Raw genomic sequence first — 27,639 nt, forward strand, 5'->3', positions numbered from 1 at the left:
GTATGACTTTGGTCCAAGTAGAAAGTACAGTTCGTACTTGCTGTCAGCAGTACAGGAAGGGAGGGAGGGGGGGGGGGATTCTCCCCCAGTAACTTTCCTCTCCAGTGCAACAATCTGTGTGTGGTGGAACTAATTTCATTCTGCTCCTGGCAGCCCACAAACTTTGCCAGAGGAAATAACAGCTGCCAATACTGAGCTTGTAACGTGTAGAAAGAAAATATTCCATCACACTGTATGGTGTTTGAGGCACTTTGATGAATCAGTATCACATAGTGAATGACTGACTTTCTCATTTAATTAGAAACTTGACAAACTAGTATAATGTTAAATTCCTTTCGGACGTAAGTTTAAATATGAATTTTTGGTTAGTAGTAATATGACTTAATTGTATAGAAGAAATAGAGTATTTAAAATTCCTTTCCTCTTGATTTTCTACTACTTTCTGAAGATGTGCCATGGACTGAATCTAATCATATGAAGTGAAATGGAAGTTGTGTGTTAAACACAAGTGATGTGGAACACTGGAAGATCTTACAGGTGATTACTGTGCTGCACAGTCAATACTGATCAGTTCATATACAACATTGAAAATTAAGCTAAACGATAAAGTAAATTGTTAGTATTGACCAAAGCTTTCTGTTCGGCTTCACTTGCTCTGAGGGCAACATGACATATGAAAAAAATTAAAAAATCATGACTACTCTCTATTACAGCGATTTGGTTGTCATTAATCTATGGCTTGTTTTTGACCAACATTTGATCTCTGAATCCAAAGACAATTGCAGCTTTTTTCTATCGCGTTAACTTTTTAAGCTACAGGACATCCTCTCTTTGTCTCAAAGTTCTTACAAAATGTGCATGCAAAGGAAAATAAATGGAAAACTTAGCAAATGTTTACAAAGAATAGTTTTATTCATAAAAAGGCTATATATAGCTTCTGAAAGTCGTATTGTGTTCATACAAATAGTAAAGTTTCTTTACCAAATGTTAAATATGGTAAAAATTGTCACATGTAGTTCCTTCTGGGGTGTTTAAACTGTGAGCATTTTTGGTTGATGCTCCTATAATAGTCAGCCATCTTATGTAGTCAATCTACATTGATACCGTGCCTCCATGACCTTCAAACCTTGGTGAAATTGCCTAGTTTGTTCATCACTGACGGCCCTGAGATTTTCTGGGAAGGCAGAGAAAGATGGTCACATAAAAATGCAGTATTATATTCATTTTGCAACCAAGCACTTTAAAGCTTTCCAAGAGTTCCTGGACAATTTCGATTTAATCCTGTGCTCTTGTATAACCAAGGAAGTCTTTGACAGTGTTTTTGAATGCCAAACATGCATTCTTTTCATGTTCTGTCATTGTTCTAAAGAGACATTCATCATTAATCCTTTCAGGCGTGATTTCTTTTCTGGAAGAAGAAAATTTTTTGTATGTGTGTTAATGTGATTTTTTTAATGGTTTTAGATGCAAGATTTATACAAAAATATGTACCCGTTTTCAAAACACATTTTGTACACTGCCTTCATTTTATAACAATATTATGAGAAGGGAAGTTGCTACTCACCATATAGCAGAGATGCTTAATCACAGATATGCACAACAAAAAGACTGTCACAAATAAAGATTTCAGCTAGTAAGCCCTTTGTTTTAATTAGACAACACACACAATATACAACATGCCTGCGCGCAGGCGCAACTCACAACCCATGACTACAATCTCAGGCAACTGAAGCCACACTGTGAGCAGCAACACCAGTGCATGATGGGACTGGCAACTGGGTGGGGTAAGGAGGAGCTGGGGTGGACAGAGGGAAGGATAGTAGGTATGGGTGGCAAACAGTGAAGTGCTGCTGGGAGGGGGGGGGGGGCACGCAGGGACGAGGTGGAGAGAGGATAGGGCAGCTATGTGCAGTCAGGTGGTTAGACGGATGACAGGGGAGAGGTGGAGAGGAGGGGTAGCGGAAAAGGAGACAAGTAAAAAGACTGGGTGCAGTAGTGGAAAGAGGGATATGTAGTGCTGGGACGGGAACAGGGAAGGGGCTGGATGGGTGAGGACAGTGACTAACAAAGGTTGAGGCCAGCAGGGTTACAGGAACATAGGATATATTGTAGGGAAAGTTTCCACCTGTGTAATTCAGAAAAGCTGGTGTTGATGGGATGGATCCATACGGCACAGACTGTGAAGCAGTCTTTGAAATTAAGGATGTCATGTTTGACAGTGTGCTCAGCAACAGAGTGGTCCACTTGTTTCTTGGCCACAGTTTGTCTGTGGCCATTCATGTGGGCAGACAGATTGTTGGTTGTCATGCCCACATAAAATTAAGCACAGTGGTTGCAGCCTAGCGTGTAGATCACATGACTGGTTTCACATTTGGCGCTACCTTTATGGGATAGGTCATGTTTGTGACCGGACTGGAGCAGTTGGTGGTGGTGGTGGGAGGATGTATGGGACAGGTCTTGCATCTAGGTCTATTACAGAGGTATGAGCCAGGAGGTAAGGGGTTGGGAGTAGGGATTGTGTAGGGATGGACGAGTGGAATCCCACTGTGGCAGGAGTGGTAAGGACAGTGGGCAGGACATTTCTCATTTAAGGGCATGATGATGAGAGGTAGTCGAAACCCTGGTGGAGGATGTAATATAATTGCTCCTGTCCTTGGTGGTACTGAGTTACAAAGGTGGAGAGCTTTTTGAGGTGGCACCCTGCTTACTTCCTAATCCCGTCTTGGAGTAGCACTTTCCACCACCTCTACGGCAACCTCCGAACCTCTCCCACATTCCCTCATAGCTGACTAACCCTGTGTCCCAGGCCTACTATACCCCACCCTCCAAAACTCACTCCCATCATTGCACATAATCCAGAACTTAAGCAGACCCTAAACACAGTCATGAACCTTTCCTCCAGAAACCTTAGGCCAGCAGAAATATGAGTCCTTTCCAAAGGCCTCACCTTTTGCCCCCCCTCCCAAATTCAATCATGCCGGACTTGTTGAAGACCTTCTCCCGGTCCCTACAGTGGAAAGACTTTTGCCCTACCGATCAGACTCAACCAAAGACCAATGTTGAACACTGCCTAACTCATTCCAATCCTCTATCCAACCATGATCCACCTCCACTGCCCTCATATCACCCCCTGTGAACTTTCCAGAATTTCTTAACTTCAAACCTTGCCTTACCATCGTTCCCCAAATCCCTCAACATGCAGATTGAGAGAACCGTAGTCTACAATCTAAAAACTTATCCTGACCTTATAATCCTGCCTGCAGACAAAGGCTCCACCACTGTTGTTTTGAACCACAAGGATAACCTGGCAGAAGGACTCTACCAGCTTTCAGATACATCCACACATCCACTTACAAACCTTCCCATAGTGACACCATTCCAGAAATTCAGCAGGATCTGCAGGCACTCTCAATTGCTTAGGCCCATTCCAGAACCTCTCCCCAGAGTCCATCTCTCTGCTCACTCCTACCACTCCCTCCGCTCCTGCTTTCTACATGCTTCTTGAGTCCATAAACCCCACCACCCACGATGCCCTATTGTGGCTGGTTACTGTGCCCCCACTGAGAGAATCTCTACTCTCGTAGACCAACACCTTCAACCTATGACCTGGAACCTGCCCTCCTATATAAAAGACACCAACCATTTCCTCCATTGACTCTCCACAGTTTCTGTCCCTTTACCAAACGGTGCCCTGCTCACCACTATTGATGCCACCTCCCTGTACACTTAACATCCCTCATGCATATGTCCATACTGCTATTGAACACTACGTTTCCCAGTGCCCCATGGGTTCCAAATCAACAACCTCCTTCCTAGTCACCATGACCAACTATATCTTCACCTACAATTATTTATCCTTTGAAGGCTTTACTTTCAAACAAATCCAGGGTGCAGCCTTGGGCATCTACATGGCACCATTCTATGCCAACCTATTCATGAGGGATGTAGAGGAATCCTTCTTAAACACCCAGAATCCTAAGCCCCTCACCTGGTTCAGATTCATTGATGACATCGTTGCAATCTGGATCGATGGTGAGGACCTTATCCACATTCCTCCAGAACCTCAACAGCTTCTCCTCCACTTGTTTCACCTGGTCGTACTCAACCCAACAAGCCTCCTTCCTAGGCATTGAACTCCACCTCAAAGATGGCTACATCAGTATCTCCATCCACATCAAATCCACTACCCACCACAATACCTCCACTTCACAGCTGCCACCAGTTCCATACCAAGAAGTCCCTTCCTTACAGCCTAGCCACCTTTGGTCGTCGTTCTGCAGTGACAAGTGGTCCCTCTCGAAATATACCAAAGGTCTCACTGAAGCCTTCGCAGACCGTAATTAATCTCCAACCTTGTACAAAAACAAATCTCCCATGCTTATCTCCCACCACATCCCAAAGTCCCACTGTCCGGCTATGGAGGAGCATTCCCCTCGTATCTCAGTACCACCCAGGACTATTGAAGCAACTGAATTACATCCTCCGCCAGGGTTTCGATCATTTCTTATCATGCCCTGAAATGAGAAATGTCCTGCTCACTATCCTTCCCACCCCTCCCACAGTGACATTCCACCGTCCACTGAACCTACACAATATTTTCATCCATCCCTACACAAACTCGGCTCCCAACCCCTTACCTCATCCTCATGGCTCATACCCATATAATAGACCTAGATGCATCTGCAGTAACAAGTGGTCCCTCTCGAAATATACATACATACATCCTCCCACCACCAACTACTCAGGTCCAGCCACAAGCATCGCCTATCACATCAAAGGAAGGGCCACCTGTGAAACCAGTCATGTGACCTACAAGCTTAACTGCAACCACTGTGCTGCATTCCATGTGGGCATGACAATCAACAATCTATCTGTCCACATGAATGGCCACCCATAAACTGTCGCCAAGAAACAAGTGGACCACCCTGTTGTGAACATGTTGCCAAACAGAGCATCCTTCATTTCAGTGACTGCTTCACAGCCTGTGCCATATGGATCCTTCCTACCAACACCAGCTTTTCTGAATTGCACAGGTGGCAACTTTCCCTGCAACATATCCTACGTTCCCGTAGCCCTGCTATATCCTACATTCCCGTAACCCTGCTGGCCTAAACCTTCGTTAGTCATTGTCCTCACCTGTCCAGCTCTTTCCCTATTCCCATTCCAGCACTATGCATCCCTCATTCCACTATCACACACAGGCATTTTACTTCTCTTCTTTCCCACTACCCCCTACTCCACACCTCTCCCCTGCCCTCAGTCTAACTACACGTAGCTGCCCTACCCTCTCTCCACCTCGTCCCTGCATGGCCCCCCGAAGCAGCACTTCACTGTGCGCCAAGCCTGCCGTACTATCCCTCCCCCTCTTCACCTCAGCCTCTTTCTTACCCCCACCCAGTTACCACTCCCATCATGCACTGGTACTGCTGCTCGCAGTGTGACTTCAGTTTCCTAAGAGTGCAGTCAAGTGTGTGTATGTGTGTGTGTGTGTGTGTGGGTTTTTTTTTTTTTTTTTTTTTTTTTTTTTTTTTTTTTTTTTTTACGAAGGCCATACTGGCCGAAAGCTTTATTTGTAGTCTTTTTGTTATGGCTGTCTGCGACTCAGCATCTCCACTGTATGGTGAGTAGCAACTTTCCTTTTTGTAATATTATCACATTCCATCCTGGATTTTCCATAGGTTGACTTCATTATATGGACTAAAATAACTAATAGTGAAATATTCTGTATTGTAATAAATAGTAAAATGATAATTCAATAATTATCATGCAAAATAACAAAAATAATATTCAATTATACATTGGAATATAGCGAACCAACCACATCCGTGTATTCTGCTGGTCACTAGCCACTGCGCACTGCTACATTGACTCACTGATATTTTCAGTGGTTCACTGGGGAAAATTACTTCTATTGCAGCTAAGACACAGTAAAAGTTAGTGTACACAATTGTAGCCAGAGAGTCTGAAAGGGAATCTGTGGACCATGAAACACACCAACCTTTCCCTTTTCATGTGACAGACAACGAAATGCCAAAATGAGATACTCGAAACAGTCTCCTTCAGTTGACAAAGACTTAACAAATAGCATCATGAGACCCAGTTTTATATGCAGAGGTGGAAATACCATTTTCTTTCTGGCAACGAGTGTCTGACGTAGAATGTTTGGATCACCAGGTTTCAGCGAGATCTTGGTGGCCAATTTGACTGCACCCACTGCTTCTCAAGAGCTCTGTTGCCCCTCATATACAAATAAAAATGATACTTAGTATGTCTGTGTTGCTGGCAAAGAAGGCATTTCAAGGTCAGCACAGATGGTCCATCGGTGAAACAAATCAGTGACTCTTCTTATGTCTTCAAATTCTTCCCGCAAACAAACTGAATGACCTATTGGGACTCCAACAAATAAATTTTTATTGTGGAGGAGGGTACACTTCAAGCTCTGCTTTGAACTATTGATGAACAACTGCCATTCAGTTGTTATACAGGATGAAATTTGCAACTCTTCCATTAAACCTTGTGCATTATTGCAATATAAAAATCCATCATCACTTTGAAGATATTGCAGAAACACAATTTTTCGTGATCAGAAGTAGGGTACCTTATTTACTTTTTCATGTACACTTTGTTAAGGGCCTTTTAATATAGGCTTGCCTGACGAATGTACTGATTTTTGTCCTTTGATTCAGAATGGTAAAACTACAATGAATGTAACAAAAAAAAAATTAATCCGAACATTCAATCACTTACAATGCAAACTACCGGATGCAAATACAAGGGATGTTTCAGTACATATATAAGCAAGAAGTAACTATTGTTAGCCTTGTGTACGAACAAGAACTCGAGCTCCAAGTCAGAATGTGTTTCATTATATCAGAGCAATGCAAATCATCTATCTCACTACAGAACCTCAAGCATAACTGAACTGATCTAGACAGTATGAACCTGTCACTGGTCTGCTACATCATCATTCACCCCCTCCCCTCACCAGTTGGAGAAGGTTTCTGTCAGTCAGTAGGAGAGCGATAGTGCTTGCTGTGCCCCAAGCTCGATCCCACAAAGATGGGTCACATTCACAGTAAGATGTAGAGAAAAAAAACGTGATGTGGCAAAAGAAAACTAACTATAATTTTGAAATCAGCACAATTATTTAAATCTAAAATGACTCAAAAGTCGAATACAACAAATATTGTGTTAAGAGTTGTTCCCCAGTGTTATTGTTTGACAGAAAAAGTTTAGCATAAAAGAAATATTTATTAACTTGAGCTAACTACAGAGTTTGTTTCTAAAGCATTTTTTAAATTATTGTACAGAACCACTATTCAGTCTGAAACTTTCTGGCAGATTACAACCTTGTCTGCACTGAGACTGAAACCCAGAACATTGCATTTTGCAGATGAGGCACAGTTTTAATCTGCCAGAACGTTTCAAAAGGCACATGCACAGCGTGAAAGATTCATTCTGGAAACAATTCTGAAGGCTGTAACTGTCTTTTCTTCCAAAAGTGCTAGTTCCTCAAGGTATGCAGGAGAGCTTAGTGAAGTACGGAAAGTGGAAGAGGGTTATTGGCGGTAGGGAAACTGTGATGACGCGACATGAGTTGTGCCTGGATAGCTCAGTCAGTAAGAATATTGCCATCGAAAGGCTAAGTTCTGTGTTCGAGACTTAGTCCAGCATACAGGTTTAGCCTTCCAGAAAGTTTCAGAGTAGTGCTTATTCCAGTGATAGTGAAAGTTCCATAGTGCCTATTGCAGTGTTTAGTGAAAGTTTCATTCTGGAGACTATTTAATTTCGTTATTGCAGTTGCAGTAGAAGAAAAAAAATGATTTTCTATTTCTCATATCCTCAGGTGGAGGTAAGGGGCAAACAGACACTCAACAATGAGACCTTTCCTCCAGGCTGGTTTGATGAAGACTTGGATCTCAGCAACAGCTGGCGTGAAGCTGAGCAATTACGTTTGCAACAGCTTCACATTGAGCAAGAGGTGAGGCACAACATTATACTCTCATATTTGTTAATTGTGAATATCTTTGTACTGTGATCACATTGTTTTTATTTTGTATGTGACACTTTTGTTTTACTTCCTTATGAAAATATTAAGATTTTGTTGGTATGTAATAGAAGGTAAGTATTTTTCAATCTATCAAAAGAGCTCTTTTGTCAGATAAGTGTGCCATGATACAGGTGATATTATCTTGTCTTCAGATACGACGGTTGGAAGAACAGCAGCATCAGCAACAAGCACTGGTTCTGGTCCGTGAAATTCCAGACAAGCCTCCACCACCGTACACACCACGTGGTACCACACTGCTGTCATCTTCAGTGCTTTGTCCGCCACCAGCAATTGGTGCTTCAGCACCCCGTCACCGTCTTATAGAACTCGTGGCTGAGGCAACTCCACTGCTCATTTCCACTGGTACACTGCCCGTGCTGCCTCCGGAAGACTTTTGTACCGGCTACAATCCTTCCATCCGCAAGTTCATCTTTGACCTCAGTAGCAGTCTTGTCAATGAGGCTGTCAGTGTCCCGTGTGAGTAAATGCTGTAATTATTCTACACATCTTGTGTGATTTTGTATAAAACATTCCACTTCCAGGTAGGTATGAAGTATGATTGGAAAGTTTAAAGAATGGGCTTGTAATTGTACAATGGTGGTACTTACATGCTACTGTGACGCATCTCCTTCAAAATAGTCTCTTTCTGACTGAACACACTGACTCCAATGGTGTTCCACTTTTGGAAACATTTCTGGGAATTTTTTTCCTGAATGTGTTAAGGATGCTGTCCATATTTGCGTGGATGTCTTCAAACGAGTCAAATTGCTTTTCTTTCAGTGAAAATTTCAGTTTAGGAAACAGGTAGAAGTCTGCTGGGACCAAATCAGGGGAATATGGCAGCCGTGGAAGCACATGAATTTTGAGTTAGGTCAAAAATTCTACAATGGAGAAGGCACGATGAGCTGGAACATTGTCATGATGTAGCGCCCAACTCCTGTCTTTCCACAATGGAGGCCTTTTTTTCTGCACCTTTTTGCGCAAACGGTCAAAGACACATTTGTAGTACCCCTGGTTAATTTTCTGTCCACCAGGGGTAAATTCATGATGCACACTACCGGTAGAATCAAAAAAAATCACAAACTTTGCCTTCACCTTCGGCTGACTTTGCCATGCTTTTTTCGGTCGTGGTAAACCTGGAGTCTTTCACTGCGATCACTGCACTTTGATTTCAGGATCATATCCATAAACCACAATCTGTCACCTGTAATTACCCTGTTTAACAAATCTGGGTCATTTTTAGTCCAATTAATAAGTTCTTGATACACTTCAAGTCGGTGTTGTCTCTGGTCACTTGACAACACTTTTGGAATGAATTTTGTGGACATTCGACGCATTTTCAGATCTTCAGTTAAAATTGACTGAACTCTACAGAAACTTAAGTTCATCAGCCATCTCCCTAATTGTAAGTCTGTGATCAGAGTGCACTAAGTCGCGAACTTTCACAACATTTGCATTCATTTGAGGCGGAAGGACGGCCGGACCGTGGTTCATGTTCAGTGATTCGTGACCATTTTGAAATCTGTTGAACCAGACAAAAACATTTGACTAGCTCATACAATTATCTCCAAAAGCTGTTTTTAATAGTTTGTAAGTCTCAGAAGCTGATTCCCTGGTTTTAAACCAAAATTTCACACAAAACCGTTGCTCCGTTTTTATGTCCATTTTCACACAGACAGAATCTGGCAACAAGCCCTAACAGACCTGCACTCAACCAGCTGCCACAATGAACTGAATAAAGGAAATGCAGTTTCCTGTCAGAGGGCGTTCAAGGACAAGGCAATGACTCAGTCCCCACCCTCCGTGTACCTGCCTGCCAAATCAGTAAGCAGTAGCGGATCCATTCTTAAAACTTTCCAATCACAACTTGTATGTTGCTTCAAATGTTCTGTTATCTATAGGGTTGATATAATCTGCAATTAGTCTAAATTATGATACAAATGCTACACATATCAGACTAGTCATATCTGCATTTCATCCTCCTCCTCCCTGTTCTTCTTCTTCTTCTTCTTCTTCAGTCAAAAAGTTACTTCGTTAAAGGGAGATCAGTTAAAAATATACGGTAACTGAGAAGTGGTTTTGTATGGGAATTAATAATCTTCATATTGTCGTGTAGTACATCAATTGTCGTTATTGTGCAGCCTAGACCACGTATCACCAGACTACTGTTAAATTTCTTGAGGAGAATGTTATGCTGTATGTGTCCTGTTGAACATTGTTAAAACCAGTCTCTATCCAACAGATTTTATGTTCTCATGTTGCAGATTGCTCTGATATATAGCACTTACACCATGTGATCAAAAGTATCTCGACACCCATAAAAACAAACATTTTTCATATTAGGTGCATTTTACGGCAGAATGGGGCGCTTCGTGGAACTCACGGACCTTGAACGATGTCAGGTTATTGGGCGTCAATTGTGTCATACGTCTGTATGTGAGATTTCCACATTCCTAAACATCCCTAGGACCACTGTTTCAGATGTGATAGTGGAGTGGAAACGTGAAAAGACATGTACAGCACAAAAGCGCACTGGCCGACCTCGTCTGTTGACTGACAGAGTCCGCCAACAGTTGAAGGGGGTTGTAATGTGTAATAGGCAGACATCTATCCAGACCATCGCACAGGAATTCCAAACTACTTCAGCATCCACTGCAAGTACTACGACAGTTAGGCGGGAGGTGAGAAAACTTTGATTTCATTGTCTAGCAGTTGCTCATAAGCCATACATCACGCCAGTAAATGCCAAACGACACCTCACTTGGTGTAAGGAGTGTAAATATTGGACAATTGAAAAGTGGAAAAATGTTGGGTGGAGTGATGAATCACGGTACACAATGTGGCGATCCAAGGGCAGGGTGTGGGCAAGGCGAATGCCCGGTGAATATCATCTGCCAGCGTGTGTAGTGCCAACAGTGTGGTCATATTTTTCATGGAGGGAGCTTACACCCCTTGTTGTTTTGCGTGGCACTATCACAGCACAGGCCTACATAGATGTTTTAAGCACCTTCTTGCTTCCCAATATTGAAAAGCAATTCTGGGATGGCGATTGCACCTTTCAACATGATCGAGCATGTGTTCATAAGGCACAGCGTGTGGCGGAGTGGTTACATGACAATCACATCCCTGTAATGGACTGGCCTGCACAGAGTCCTGATTTGAATCTTATAGAACACCTTTGGGATGTTTTGAAACGCTGACTTCATACCAGGCCTCACCAACCAACATTGATACCTCTCCTCAGTGCAGCACTCGATGAAGAATGGGCTGCCATTCCCCAAGAAACGTTTCGGCACCTGATTGAACATAAGCCTGCGAGAGTGGAAGCTGTCGTCAAGGCTAACGGTGGGCCAACGCCGTATTGAATTCCAGCATTACCGATGAAGGGCGCCACGAACTTGTAAGTCATTTTCAGCCAGGTGTCTGAATACTTTTGATCACATAGTGTATGTGCAGTTTTGATCATATTCCTGTGATATCTGTAACAGGAACTACCATATTTTTTCTGTTTATAGGGAAGCACAAAATGAAAGTTCAAACGCATCTGCTCTACAGATTCCCAAGTTTTATTCTGCTTTGTAGCCAGTTAGTCTGATAATCAGAAAAAAATTGAAGCTCTGCATTAATAAGAACTTAGGACTTGCATTAGGTGAGGGCTGGATTCAGATGTCTTTCCAACTTTAGAGGTCATTTCTACAGGATGGTGCAGAGAAGCAGAAACTTTTGTGAAGTTTATGTTTGTATTTTGCCGACATGGTGACAGTGTGACAGCAGCACAAAAAGTATTTTAATACCACTACAAGGTCCTGCCCTCAGGTCAGATTCCTTCTTTACACAATCAAAAGGGTTTGTAACTCAGAAGAGACCAGTTAGGGTTTGAAGAGGGGAAAAAAAGCCTGATGGGCATGTATTATATGTACGTACCTCAAAAAATGTTGATGCTGTGCAGGGTGCAGTGGTAAGGAATCCTCATTGTTCAGTGCGAAAAGTTGCCTCGTCATTGGGGCTTGGATGTTAGAAGATGCAAAGAACACTCCATAGCTTTCAATTTGATCATTACAAGCTTCAGATTGTCCAAAAACGGAAACCTAATGATTGTGTATTGCATTTATAATTTTGTGGATACCTGTTGGCTAAAATGAGCGAGGAAGCCAACTTCATTGCAAACTTTTGAATGTCAGATGAAGCCCATTTCCACCTTAGTGGATTCATTATTAAGGAGAACATATGTTACTGAGCACAAACAAATCCTCCTGTGCTTCACCAGTGACAATTAACAGTGCCAAAGTTACTGTATGGTGTGCAGTGCTGTGTCATGGCATGATAGGCTCTTCAGAAGATGGAGGAGGCTCCACTGTCAGTGTGACACCTCACCATTATGTCAACATGATACAGACTTTGTGTCTCAAAGGTTCCACTCGCTTCCAAATCTTGATATTCATCACACCTGATTTCACCAGGGTGGATTTCATCTCACACATTGACTAACTATCAATAGCTGCAGCTTTTGGAGATCACATAATTTCAAGCAATGCTGACATCGCTTGGCCACCATGATCTCCAGATCTCTCTGTCTGTGAGTACTTTTTATGGAGACATCTGAAGATCATTGTGTACTGTACTAGACCAACAAACCTTACTGATATCAAGATTCAGGTTAGAGAAAATGCTGCCAACTTGTTGGAGAACATGTTAAGCTGCACTGTGCAAAGTCTGCAGCATCGACTTACTGAGTATGTTCAGACGAGCAATACTTAAAGGAGATAATTTTTTAAAAAGTGATGCCTGACGAAATTTCCTCTGCGTGTTTCAGCATAAAATAAAGGTTATCAGTTTCCTTGATTTTTTTCTAATAATTTCAGATTCTTTCATTTCTCTGTCCTCTCAATAATGGACTGCAACTGATAACTTTACTTACCATATTAAAACTACACTATTTCCACTCTGAGAATCATATTGTAGCTGGCAAAGAAGTTCCTATTTGTGCATAATTCCGAGTGATTTAAAAAGAAAGAACAGACTTCAGCTGTTTATTACAAGCAACATGGCAACTACATCACAAGACAAATCATTTTGTGTGTTGGAATTTGCACGAAGTCAATCCATTGTTCAAGTGCAACAAGCATTCTGCCAGCAATTTAGCAAGAAGTCATCTCTGCACAAGCATATTTATGAAGGGCATACAAAACTATTGGAAGTTGATTACACATGCAAAGGGAAGAGCACTGGTTGGCCATGCACACCTAATGAAAATGTCTGGTGTATCCGAGAGGCGTTCACACACAGCACTCGGAAGGCCACAGGATGGGCAGACCAGGAACTTCAGTTTCCTCAAACAATTGTATGGTGTGTTCTGAAATGACACCTGCGTATGAAGTCATACAAGTTGCAGTTACTTCAGCAATTGCGCCACAGCAACTGTAACAGAAAGTATAAATTTTACATTCCAGTTCTCCAGGATATGGCAGAGGACACTTTTTCTGAACGTTTCATCTTTTCAGACAAATTGGTTTCATCTACTGGGTAAAGTAAACAGCCACTATTTTAAAATTTGGGATCACAAAATCCTGGCTTCACTGACAAACATGAAAGAGACTCACCGAAACTGAAAGTGTTCTGTGCCATTTCTCTTCACAAAGTTTATGGACCTTTCTTTTCTTGGAACAAACTGTGACTGGAATGTCATACCTGGACATGCTGCAAAATTCGTTGTCCTCAATGTCACAAAAGTTCCATTCCTCAGTTTCACCTCGAGATGTGGCGTTGTCTTAACAGCACTATCCCTCAACATTGAATACGAAGAGGTGGACAACAAAACTTATTCATTGCTTTTGTCCTCCCAGGTCACCAGACCTCAAACCTTCGGTTTTTTTCTGTGGGGATGTGTAAAAGACTGAGTATTTGTCCCACCTGTGGCAGCTACTCAAAAGTTGAGAAATCAGATTGTTGAAGCTGTCAGTTCAGTAAATTCATGTCATCAAATTGATTCATGTGAAGAATAAAATGGACTACCGTTTAGATGTTTCTTGAGCAATGCATGGTGCTCATGCTGAGTGTATGGTATAGTGTGTGTGTGTGTGTGTGTGTGTGTGTGTGTGTGTGTGAGAGAGAGAGAGAGAGAGAGAGAGAGAGAACATAAAGCTTTGACCCCATGGTGAAACAAGAATTGGTCTTAAAAAGTGTTTTGTAAGCCATTTCTTGTGTGCATATATTACATTCCCTTAAGATTCTTCCAATGAATCTCAACGAGATATCTGTGGCATGTGCAATATGTTTCTGTCTTTCACACTTTTTCAGTAATAAACAGTTGAAATCTGTTCTGTATTTGAATCACCCTGTATTTTGTTAAGTTTGTTTGTCACGCCTATAGACGGTGAGTGACAGCAAGAAGAGACAGAATCTGTACTTCCACTGTTATTTATCTACATTCAAATTGCCATCTTGCATTGGTTGGCAGATGTGAGCTCTTAATTCTTCTGATTTCTGAATCGTATAGAGATGTAAGTAATATGTTCCCCAATTATTCTTGTAATTTACACTCTCTTAATTTCTATTGTAAACTTCTCCTAGATGCACACTGCTTCTGGTAGTGTCTGCTCCTGTGGTAGGATGAGAATCTCCAGGACACTCATATACTTACTAAATGACCCCATGGTGAAAAAAGAATTGGTTTTAAGAACTGTTTTGTAAGCCATTTTTGTGTGCATATATTACATTCCTTAAGATTCTTCCAGTGAATCTCGGCAAGATATCTGAGGGTTTTTACAGTGATTATCACTAACGACATAATTAAGCAGTAATGGTTCATACTAACTATTTATGGGCAGCACAATACTACATCCGTTTACATTCAGATCTTCCTGTGTTTCATCCCAATCTTCATGCATTGCAACCACCCTATTGACAACAGCATCATCCATGGACAACCTCATTGAATATCTTGCCCTATCACACTTGATTGGAAGTACTCCTGAAATTACCTTTACATCTGATGATTGTGTTCTATATCTACATACATATTCTGCAAGCCGCTGTATGATGATTGATGGATGGTACCACGTACCACTGCTAGTCATTTTCTTTCCAATTCCAGCTCTGTACGAGCTCTAATTTCCTTTATCTTGTTTTTGTGGTCCTGGCATGAAATGTACATTGGCTGTAATAGAATCTTTCTGTAGTCAGCTGCAAATGCCTGTTCTCTAAATTTTCTCAGTGGTGTTTCACTAAAATAACATCTCTTGCCCTCCACAAATTACCATTTGTATTCACAAAGCAACTCCATAACACTCACATGATCAAACCTTCCAGTACCGAATCTAGCAGTACACATGTGAATTGTTTCAACATCTCCCTTTAATCCAACCTGAATGGGGACCTCAAATGCTCAAGCAGTTCTTAATAGTGGAATGCACAAGTGCTCTACATGCAGTCTCCTTTGTAGATGAGCTACACTTTTCTAAAACTCTCCCAGTAAACCAGAGTTGATCATTTGCCTTCCCTTCTACCGTCCTTAATTGCTCATTCCATTTCGTATCACTTTGCAACAATAAGCCTACATATACAGGGTGTTACAAAAAGGTACAGCCAAACTTTCAGGAAACATTCCTCACACACAAATAAAGAAAAGATGTTATGTGGACATGTGTCCGGAAACTCTTAATTTCCATGTTAGAGCTCATTGTATGGAGAGTGCTACGGGAAAACCAGTTGTTTCCGTACCATGTACAGCGTGTGCAGGCACTATCAGCAGCTGATTGGCCTCCACGGGTACACTTCTGCGAATGGTTCATCCAACAATGTGTCAATCCTCATTTCAGTGCAAATGTTCTATTTATGGATGAGGCTTCATTCCAACGTGATCAAATTGTAAATTTTCACAATGAACATGTGTGGGCTGACAAGAATCCCCATGCAATTGTGCAATCACGTCATCAACACAGATTTTCTGTGAACGTTTGAGCAGGCATTGTTGGTGATGTCTTGATTGGGCCCCATGTTCTTCCACCTACACTCAATGGAGCACGTTATCATGATTTCATACGGGATATACAGGGTGTGCTGCTAGAACATGTGCCTTTACAAGTACAACACAACATGTGGTTCATGCACGATGGAGCTCCTGCACATTGCAGTCGAAGTGTTCATACGCTTCTCAACAACAGATTCGGTGACCGATGGATTGGTAGAGGCGGACCAGTTCCATGGCCTCCACGCTCTCCTGACCTCAACCCTCTTGACTTTCATTTATGGTGGCATTTGAAAGCTCTTGTCTACGCAACCCCGGTACCAAATGTAGAGACTCTTCGTGCTCGTATTGTGGACGGCTGTGATACAATACGCCATTCTCCAGGGCTGCATCAGTGCATCAGGGATTCCATGCGATGGAGGGTGGATGCATGTATCCTCGCTAACGGAGGACATTTTGAACATTTCCTGTAACAAAGTGTTTGAAGTCACGCTAGTACGTTCTGTTTCTGTGTGTTTCCATTCCATGATTAATGTGATTTGAAGAGAAGTAATAAAATGAGCTCTAACATGGAAAGTAAGCGTTTCCAGACACATGTCCACATAACATATTTTCTTTCTTTGTGTGTGAGGAATGTTTCCTGGAAGTTTGGTCGTACCTTTTTGTAACACCCTGTATAATCAATGTGACTCTGTCAGGCAGCACACTACTAGTACTGTATTCAAACATTACAGGATTATTTTTTCTACTCCTCTGTATAACTTATATTTTCTATATTTAGAACAAGCTGCCATTCAACATAGCAAATAGAAATTGTGTCTAAGTTATCTTGCCTCGTTCTACAGTCACTCAATGACAATACTTTCCGTTATACTGCAGTGTCATCAGCAAACAGTTGCAGATTGCTGATCACCCTTTCCACCAAATCAGTCCATTTCTGTTAATAACGACTTGTTGAGTTCTGCCTATAAGGAACTCCTGCAATCCAATCACAGATTGCTCCAATACTAGGTAAGTTTGTATTATTTTCACTAAGCAACAGTGAGGAACTGTATCAGAGACTTTACTGGAGTCAGGGAACCCATCACCAACCTGGGTACCATTGTTTGCATCTCTCTGGATGTCATGGACAGAAAGAGTGAACCAAGTTTCACAAGATGCCTGTTTGAGGAATCTGTGTTGATTTACACATACAAGATTTTTGTCCTCCAAAAGTGGTATAACGCATAATCATAAAACATGCTCTATAATTCTACAACAGACTGATCTTAGTGATATAGAGTTATAATTATATTCATCTGTCTGACAACTCGCCTCAAAAGTGGAAACAACATGTATTTTTTTTTCCCAATCACTTGCTACCTGTTGTTGTTCCAGCAATATTTCGTAAACTGATGCTAGAGGGTAAGCAAGTTTTTTTGCATACCTCTGTAGAAACACATCCAGTACAGGTGCCTTTTCACTATTGAGTGATCTTAGTTAATTCTCTTTCCTGCAGTCACTTATCTCAATATCTGCCATTTCAACATTCATAGGATGATTGAATGTAAGAGGCTTATTACAATCTTCCACAGTGAAAAAATTTTGGAAAACCAAGTACTGTATCATACAGTGCAGTTTTTCATTCCCCCTCCCTTAACCCGTGGTCCAAGGCAGAGAAATACACCTTGGACTGCAGCCTAATGTCCATAAATCAAAAACCACCGAGGTGTCACCTTTCATTACATTGTTAGTATGATAACTGAGTAACTGAAAAGATGATTTCAATCTGCTTACTGACAGCTGGTAAGAGTAAAACTTTTTAGGGTTTTTATTCAGATCAGATTAGCCTTGGGAGAGCCAGCCTTGACAAAACTCTACCATCTGGTGAGCAAGATGTATGAGGCAGGTGAAATACTGTCAGACTTCAAGAAGAATATAATAATTCCAATCTCAAAGAAAGCAGGTGCTGACAGATGTGAAAATTACCGAACTGTCAGTTTAATAAGTCATGGCTGCAAAATACTAACACAAATTCTTTACAGATGAATGGAAAAACTGGTAGAAGCCGACCTCGAGGAAAATCAGTTTGGATTGCATAGAAATGTTGGAACACGTGAGGCAATACTGACCCTACGACTTATCTTAGAAGAACGATTAAGGAACGGCAAACCTACGTTTCTAGCATTTGTAGACTTAGAGAAAGCTTTTGACAATGTTGACTGGAGTACTCTCTTTCAAATTCTGAAGGTGGCAGGGGTAAAATACAGGGAGTGAAAGGCTATTTACAATTTGTACAGAAACCAGATGGCAGTTATAAGAGTCGAGGGACATGAAAGGGAAGCAGTGGTTGGGAAGGGAGTGAGACAGGGTTGTAGCCTATCCTCGGTGTTATTCAATCTGTATATTTAGCAGGCAGTAAAGGAAACAAAAGAAAAATTCAGAGTATGAATTAAAATCCATGGAGAAGAAATAAAAACTTTGAGGTTCGCTGATGACATTGTAATTCTGGTAGAGACAGCAAAGGACCTGGAAGAGCAGTTGAACAGAATGGACAGTGTCTCGAAAGGAGGATATAAGATGAACATCAACAAAAGCAAAATGAGGATAATGGAATGTAGTCGAAATAAAATGGATGATGCTGAGGGAATTAGATTAGAAAATGAGACACTTAAAGTGGTAAATGAGTTTTGCTATTTGGGGGAAAAAAATAACTGATGATGGTCAAAGTAGAGAGATTATAAATGTAGACTGGTAATAGAAAGAGAAGCATTTCTGAAGAAGAGAAATTTGCTAACATCGAGTATAGATTTAAGTGTCAGGAAGTTGTTTCTGAAAGTATTTGTATGGAGTGTAGCCACATATGGAAGTGAAACATGGACGATAAATAGTCTAGACACGAAGAGAATAGAAGCTTTTGAAATGTGGTGCTACAGAAGAATGCTGCAGATTAGATGGGTAGATCACATAACTAATGAGAAGGTATTGAATAGAATTTGGGGATAAGAGAAATTTGTGGCACAACTTGACTAGAAGAACGGATCGGTTGGTAAGACATGTTCTGAGGCATCAAGGGATCACCAATTTAGTATTGGAGGGCAGCATGGAGGGTAAAAATCGTAGAGGGAGACCAAGAGATGAATACACAATCTGACAAACCTTCACAATACTGGTGCTGGCTAGAAAAAGCGTTTATACTAACCTACTGTATGAAGAAGCTTTGTGGACCCTACAGCTTATCAGCCTGGCGACAGATCTGCAGCTTGCCATGATAACACAGATGAATACACTAAGCAGATTCAGAAGGATATAGGTACTGGGAGATGAAGAAGCTTGCACAGGATGGAGTAGCATGGAGAGCTGCAGTCTCTGGACTGAAGACCACAACAACAACATTCAGATCAGTTGGCAAAATTTTACTTACCTTGTCAAACACTTTTCACATCACTCTCCTAACACTCGTTCAGCTTGATTTGGTTTTTGTTTGTCAAAAGCTTGATTTAGTTTTTGTTTGTCAAAAGCTTGATTTAGTTTTTGTTTGTCAAAAGCTTGATTTAGTTTTTGTTTGCCAACAAGGCTTCTACTTTTTTTTTGCCTCTTGTCACTATTGCTAAACAAAAAACTTTTTATTATTGTTAACATTCCACAGAACACCTGCATTCATTGACCCTGGAACAGCCTTATGATCACCGATTGTCTGCTCTGCATTTGCTCATTCAAGAAGTTCAGCAGTGTTAGTTACTTGGGAGTCTAGACTTTGCCCCTATGTGTCAGTTCTCTGACTATTTGCTCGGAGTAATTTTCAGGCAAGATATTCAGAATACATATTTGTGGGCACCAGTTTTAAACATACAAACTTTTGCATTCCAAAGCTGGCAAACGAAAAATTCCCTTATATCACAATAGCATTATCTGAAACACTCTGCCTCAATGGCTCCTGGGGCAGATGGTCTCTAAAAGCATCCAATGACAATGTATGACCCATCTTTAATGATAATCTTCACCCAAATTATTTCACATTCAGGTCCTGTAATAACTTCACTATATGTATTATCAAGTTCTATATAGCAATAACAATGCCACCACCATTGGCTCCTAGGCTGTCCTTGTGATTTACATTCCAATCTGAATACAGTACTTCATTGCTATCCTCTTTTGGTTTCAGCCAGCTTTCTGTTCCTATTATGATGTGGATGTCATTACCTTTAATAAGTGAGATTAATGTTGGGACCTTCCGACATTTCAAAAACTTTTCCTTAAATAAACACATGGTGCCCATTGTTGGGTTTGACCTACCACCAATTTTTGGAATTCTCCTGAAATATGTATCGTGCAGGGAATATTGGCCAGTGCGGCATATGCTCCACCCTTGCACCTTTCCATCTTTGCTCCCTTCTCTTTAGTAACGTAACACGCCAAAACTCAGCACGGTAGCTATACGGTTGTGGGGTGGGGGTGTCATGGAGTACCTGCATTGTGGTAACCCCCTAACCATGCAGGGATTGCACTGTTGGTGCCTGAGCTGAAAACTCCCCATTTATGCCAAGGAGTATGTGCCCGCTGTAACTGGGGCATGGGGCATCCGAGCAATGGATTACTGCCCAGGTGACCGTGGCTGAAGCTGGGTGGCACCCATAGGAAGAGCAGATGAAGTTTCCTCTGGCTGGTACCCGTATGAACCCAGCAGTCTCTATGGAAGGCAAGCCCTCTTTTAATGCACAGAGATACAACCCTAAAATGGTACCTCCCCTGGCTACACCAAGGGAGGAATGTAGGGCTTAATGGGAAGCATAGAAATTCCTTCTGGCCACAACCACCTTATTCTTTGTGGAGAACTTAGAAGACAAGTTTGAGAGGTGGCAGCCATCTCGACACTAAAAAGTGTGTTAGTTTTGATCAAAACAGCTTCCCCTGCCCAGTCACAGGCACTGCTCACTTGTAACAAGTTAGGTGACATACTGGTGACTGTCACTCCCCGTAACATTCTAAATATGGTTCAGGGCATCATTTTCCACCAAGACCTGTTCTTGCATGTGCCAGCATGGAGCGATGGGGTGTTCACTTTGACTTTCGTTTACATAGGGGGCAACAGGACAATAGGGTTCCAACTGTTGCCTTCATCTTGATCTTTGAAGGTGATCCATTGTCTGCAAAGATCAAGGTGATGGTATAGCGATGTGATGTGAAACCAGAAGCTCCCCCACATGCAGTGATTGAAATTTTGGCACATGTCTGTGTGTTGCAATGCTAGCTTCATCTCTAGAGATTGTGGACAATTACTGCGTACGAGCACTCCTTGTGATCCCCCACCCCCTTGTCAGATTGCACTGGTTTCCAGAGAGAGAAGAAAATACAAGGATACAAGACTCCGTACAAACTATCGTGTCAAGATGCCAAAAAGTAGTACAAGCGGTTGCACATAGCCTGTAAAACAATGTCATTTGCTACAGCTACAATGACGTCTCCTTCTTTTATGATGGTATTCCGGCCATTACACCTCCTACAGTGGGTCGTCAGGACCACTCAACCATGCCTGCCCCGTGATGGTTGGGGCTCCCCTCTTGTTGCTTCCCCCCACACATACTTTGGGACCAGTGGCTTCTCACCCAGCAGGGACATTGGTCCCCACCTCCCAGCTGGCGACGAATCACCTCCCTCTGGATTCTCTTGCCAGGAAGGGGTCCCTCAGGACACTTTCTTCCAAGTTTTCCGTCAGTCCAGAGTCAGACAATAGGTGATGACCGAAGGAACCACAAGCTGCTTGTCACAGGGCTTTGCAATCATCGTCTTTGCCTGAAACTAATTTGAAGAAGCCCTCACAATCATTGAACTCCTCTAAGAAAAGAAAAGACAAGGAAAAATTCCTCCTAGAAATAAAACATTTCAGTGGCCCCCATGCCAATAGATCCTCCCTTTTACACTCCTGTGGCCGAGGCAGAGATTCCAGCAACCCCTGAGGCCTCAGTTTGCACCACACAATGGAATCCGATATCGATGCCATAATACCTGTCAGTGGCAGCAGGTGACCAAGGACATAACTGCCTCCTCGGTCACTTCATGGCCTCACAGTACAACAACAACATTATTCTCCAGTGGAAATGTAGCACTTTTTTCCACCCCCTCGGTGAGCTACAATATCTTTTAAGAACTTCCCCCGTCTTCTGCTTTGCCTGTCAGGAGATTTGGTTTCCAAAAATGCAGACCTCAGCCCTTCATGGATATCAGGGCGATTATAAGAATCATGCGGGCAGATTTGTACATATGCTCTGGACACTGTATAGCCACCTTATGCCTGTTAATACACCTCTGGAGGGTGCGGACGGAGTTTGTACATACATTCTGGACACACTATGTAGCAACCTTGTGCCTCTTAATACACCTTTTGAGGGTGTGACTGTTCAGCTAAGAGCATTTCATGATATTACCATCTGCTGTATGTACCTCCCTCCCAATGGTGAAGTGTCTAAGAACATATTGTTTGCATTGGTTACCCAGCTGTCCCCCCACCTTTCATAATCTTAGGTGATTTCAATGCCCATAACCTCTTGTGATGTGGAGCAACAATAACTGGCCACGGAAAACTTACTGGCACAACTTGACCTTTGCTTTTTGAGTATTGGTACCCCCACACACACTTGTGTGTGGCACACAGAACTTTCTTTGCCATTGACATTTCTATTTGCAGGCCCTTGTCTTCTCCCATCCAACCACTGTAGAGTCCATGATGACCTGTGTGGTAGTGACCACTTCCCAATCTTCCTGTCCCTCCCTCAGCGTTACTCCGCTGGATGCCTGTCCAGATGGGCTCTCGACAGTATTGACTGGGGTGCTTTCACCTCTGCTGTCGACCTCGGCTCCCTGCTGCATGGAGACATCAAAGAGACAATTCAGAATACAATTGCACCTATTCTTTCAGAAGCTGATTTGGCGATCTCTTATTGTTTGTGCTGGCCCTGATAGAAGACCGCACCTTGTTAGTCATCAGAAACCTCAGAGGCCATTAGAGATCATAAGCAGACTCTCCAGGGCCATAAGCGGCACCCATTGATGGAGCGCCTCATTGTCTTTAAACGGCTCCATGCCCGGCCCTGCCATCTAATAAAACGATGGAAACAGGAATGTTGGAAATGGTATGTTTCAACCATTGGACCACGTAACTCCCCTTTCCAGGTTTGGGCAAAGATCAGATGTGTCTAGGGATACCAGACATCTGCAGGTGTACTTGTTATTACCTTGAATGGCACTGCCTACACTGACCCACAGCCACCGAAAATTTTGCTCTGCATTATGCTTGAGCCTCTCCATCTGAGAGTGTGTCCTAAAACAGCAGGTGGAACGAAAGCAATTACCATTTACAATACATCATCTGGAGTAATTTAATGCTCCACTGAGCGAATGGAAATTCATCAATGTCCTAGCCCATTGCTCTGATAAAACCCCAGGGCTGAATGGCATCGACAACCAAATGATCAAGCACCTGTCAATGAATTGTCAACATCATATCCTTGCCATCTTTAACTGCATTTGGAGTGAGGGCAAGTTCCCATTGCAAAGGTGAGAAAGTATCATCATCCCACGATTGAACTGGGTAAACACCTCTAGAAGCAATTATCGCCCAGTAAGTCTCACCAATATTCTCTGTAAATTACTTGATAACATGGTGAGCCTGTGGATGTGTTGGCTCCTTGAGTCTCGGGGTCTTTTGGCTCCACCCCAGGATGGTTTTTTGCCAAGGCTGTTTCACTACTGATAACCTGATTTACCTGGAGTCTGCTGTTTGAACAGCGTTTGCCCAATGTCAAGACCTTATAGCGGTCTTCTTCGAGCTGCAAAAGGCTTGTGATACCATGGCCTTGCTACCTTACACAAAAGAGGTCTCTGGGATCCACTCCCAAATTTTACTCAGGACTTCGTGTTGCACCATGCATTGCGGGTTCAAGTTGGTGCCTCCCACAGTACCCCACATTTCACACAATGGGGTCATGCAGGGCTCTGCACTGAGTGTTCCTCTCTTTCTAGTTGACATCAATGGTCTAGCAGCAACTTTGGAGTCCTCAGTATCACCCTCCCTGTAAGCTGATGACTTTTGCCTCTACTATTGCTGCTCTAGTGTGGACGTCGCTGAGTGTCAACTGCAAGGTGCCATACGAGAGGTGGAGGCATGGCCCTCATCCATGGCTTTCAGTTGTCAGCCACCAAGACTCTTGTCATGCACATCCCCGTCGGGGGGGGGGGGGGGGGGGGGGGGGGACCACGCCAGGTGTACTCTGCTGCCTTAGTAGCCACTTCCTTTGTGTAGTGCATGCCTACCTCATTTGGAGATATTTTTTGTAGGGGGGAGTATCTATAATTCTCCACCTGATTGCAACAGTTGGGATATTGGCGCCAGAGATCAAATCAGAATTGTCAGAGCTCTTGTTCAGTCTATCCAGCTGGCTACAAACCATAGGACCATGATTGATTCTGAAAACAGTGCATCAAATATTTGTCTAGAGCAGTTCAGCCTGTCGTGTAAAGGCTGCGACTGACACTGTCGCTGAGCCAGATGCTGTCACCTCTCCTGTTTCAGAGGAAACCACTCAGCCTGCAAGATGCAGGCAATCGTAGAGGGTGGGATTATTGGTAGTTGGGAACTCCAACGTTAGGCGCGTAATGGGGCCCCTTAGGGACTTGGCTGACAAGAAGGGTAAGAAACCAATGTGCACTCCATGTGCATACTGGGTGGAGTCGTTCCAGATGTGGAAAGGGTCCTCCCGGATGCCATGAAGAGCACAGGGTGCAGCCAACTGCTGGTGGTTGCTCACATCGGTACCAATGATGTGTGTCACTTTGGATCAGAAGAGATTTTCTCTGGATTCGAGCAGCTAACAGAAGTGGTAAAGGCTGCCAGTCTTGCTTGCAAGATGAAAGCTGAGCTGACCATTTGCAGCATAGTCGACAGGACCAATTGCAGACCTCTGGTACACAGCTGAGTGGAGGGTCTGAATCAGAGGTTCAGACAGTTCTGCGGCCCGTGTAGGCTGCAGATTCCTCAACTTGCACCAAAGGGTGGTTGGGTTTCGGGTTCCACTGAATAGGTCAGGTGTCCACTATACACAGGAGGTGGCTACTTGGGTAGCAGAGGCTGTGTGGTGTGGAGTGCGTGGTTTTTTAGGTTAGAGGGTCTCGGAAAAACATAAGAAGGGCTTCAGCCACAAAGGGTGCAGGCTGAACACAGGAAGAACGTTGATACAGGAATCATTGGTATAACAGTTGTAAATTGTCGTAGCTGTGTTGGGAAAGTACCAGAGCTCCAAGCACTATCAGAAAGCACTGATGCTCAAATCGTTATAGGCACTAAAAGCTGGCTAAAGCCGGATATAAGCTCAGCCGATATTTTTGCGATGAACCTAATGGTGTTCCGAAAGGATAGACTAAACACGGTTGGCGTTGGCGTGCTTGTTGCTGTCGGAAGTAGTTTATATTGTCGCAAAATTGAAGTAGATGCTTCCTGTGAGTTAGTATGGGCAGAGGTCATTGTTGGCAACCGGAATAAAATAGTAATTGGATCCTTTTACTGACACCTCCCCCCCCCCCCCCCCCCCCCCCCCACCCAATTCAGATGATACAGTTGTTGAAAGGTTCAAAGAAAACTTGAGTTTGATTTCAAACACGTACTCGACTTATATGATAATAGTTGGTAGTGACTTTAATTTGCCCTCAATATGTTAGCGAAAATACATGTTTATTTCCTGGGCTATGCATAAAATATCATCCGAAATTATGCTAAACGCATTCTCTGAAACTTATTTCGAGCAGTTATTCCATGAGCCGACACGAATAGTAAACGGTTGTGAAAACACACTTGAGCTCGTAACAGCAAATAATCCTGAGTTAATAACGAGCATCAAAACCGATACAGGGATTATTGAACACAGGGTTTTCATAGCGAGATTGAATATTGTAGTCCCCAAATCCTCGAAAAATAAGCAAAAAATATACCTATTCAAAAAAGCAGATAAAAATTCACTTGATGCGTTCCTAAGAGAGAATCTCCACTCATTCCAAATTAATAATGTAAGTGTAGACCAGATGTGGCTTAAATTCAAAGAAATAGTATCGGGAGCAATTTAGAGATTTATACCAAATAAATTAACAAACGACGGAGCTGATCCGCCTTGTTACGCAAAACGGGTTAGAACACAGTTGCAGAAACAACAAAACAAACATGCCAAATTTAAACAGATGCAAAATCCCCAAGATTGGCGATCTTTTACAGAAGCTCGAAATTTAGCGCGGACTTCAGTGCAGGATGCCTATAATAGTTTCCACAACAAAACTTTGTCTCGAAACCTGGCTGAAAATCCAGAGAGATTCTGGTCGTATGTGAAGTATGTTAGCGCCAAGAAACAATCAATGCCTTCTCTGCGCGATGGCAATGGAGATACTATCGAAGACAGTGCTGCCAAAGCAGAGTTACTAAACACAGCCTTCCGAAATGCCTTCACAAAAGAAGACAAAGTAAATATTCCAGAATTCGAATCAAGAACAGCAGTCAACACGAGTAACGTAGAAGTAAATATCCTAGGATTAGTGAAGCAACTTAAATCACTTAATAAAAGCAAGTCTTCTGGTCCAGACTGTATACCAATTAGGTTCCTTTCTGAGTATGCTGATCCATTATCTCCATACTTAACAATCATATACAACCATTCACTCGATGAAAGATCCGTACCCAAAGACTGAAAAGTTGCCCAGGTCACACCAATATTTAAGAAAGGTAGTAGGAGTAATCCACTAAATTACAGGCCCATATCATTAACGTCGATATGCAGCAGGATTTTAGAACATATATTGTGTCGAACATTATGAATTACATTGAAGAAAACAGTCTATTGACACACAGTCATCATGGGTTTAGAAAACATCGTACCTGTGAAACACAACTAGCTCTTTATTCAGATGAAGTGTTGAGTGCTATTTACAAGATATTTCAGATCAGTTCCATATTTATGGATTTCCAGAAGGCTTTTGACACTGTACCACACTAGCAGCTCATAGTGAAATTGCGTGCTTATGGAATATCATCTCAGTTAAGTGACTGGATTTGTGATTTCCTGTCAGAGAGGTCACAGTTTGCTGTAATTGACGGAATGTTATCGAGTACAACAGAAGTAATTTCTGGCATTCCCCATGGTAGTGTTATAGGCCCTTTGCTGTTCTTATCTATATAAACTATTTTGGAGACAATCTGAGCAGCCGCCTTCAGTTGTTTGCTGATGATGCTGTCGTTTATTGACTAATAAAGTTGTCAGAAGATCAAAACAAACTGCAAAACGATTTAGGAAAGATATTTGAATGGTGCGAAAAGTGGCAGTTGACCCTAAATAACGAAAAGTGAGAGATCATCCACATGAGTGCTAAAAGGAACTCATTGAACTTCGGTTACACGATAAATCAGTCTAATCTAAAAGCCTTAAATTCAACTAAATACCTAGGTATTACAATTATGAACAACTTAAATTGGAAGGAACACACAGAAAATGTTGTGGGGAAGGCTAACCAAAGACTGCGTTTTATTGGCAGGACACTTAGAAAATGTAAAAGACCTACTAAGGAGACTTTCTACACTACACTTGTCTGTCTTCTTTTTGAATATTGCTGT

The 27,639-nt window shown here is 42.4% G+C and overlaps 1 protein-coding gene across 1 annotated transcript in view; it reads left to right on the forward strand.

Moving 5' to 3' along the window:
• The window catches only part of LOC124613165, a 178,832-nt gene that overhangs the window by 134,472 nt on the left and 16,721 nt on the right, over positions 1 to 27,639 (forward strand). Inside the window, exons 14-15 of the mRNA XM_047141795.1 lie at positions 7,847 to 7,981; positions 8,203 to 8,527. Of these exons, the coding sequence (XP_046997751.1) occupies positions 7,847 to 7,981; positions 8,203 to 8,527 (460 nt within the window). The remainder of the gene's footprint in view (positions 1 to 7,846; positions 7,982 to 8,202; positions 8,528 to 27,639) is intronic.

This window comes from Schistocerca americana, chromosome 4, assembly GCF_021461395.2.
Source record: "Schistocerca americana isolate TAMUIC-IGC-003095 chromosome 4, iqSchAmer2.1, whole genome shotgun sequence".
NCBI classification, from domain to species: Eukaryota; Metazoa; Arthropoda; class Insecta; order Orthoptera; family Acrididae; genus Schistocerca; species Schistocerca americana.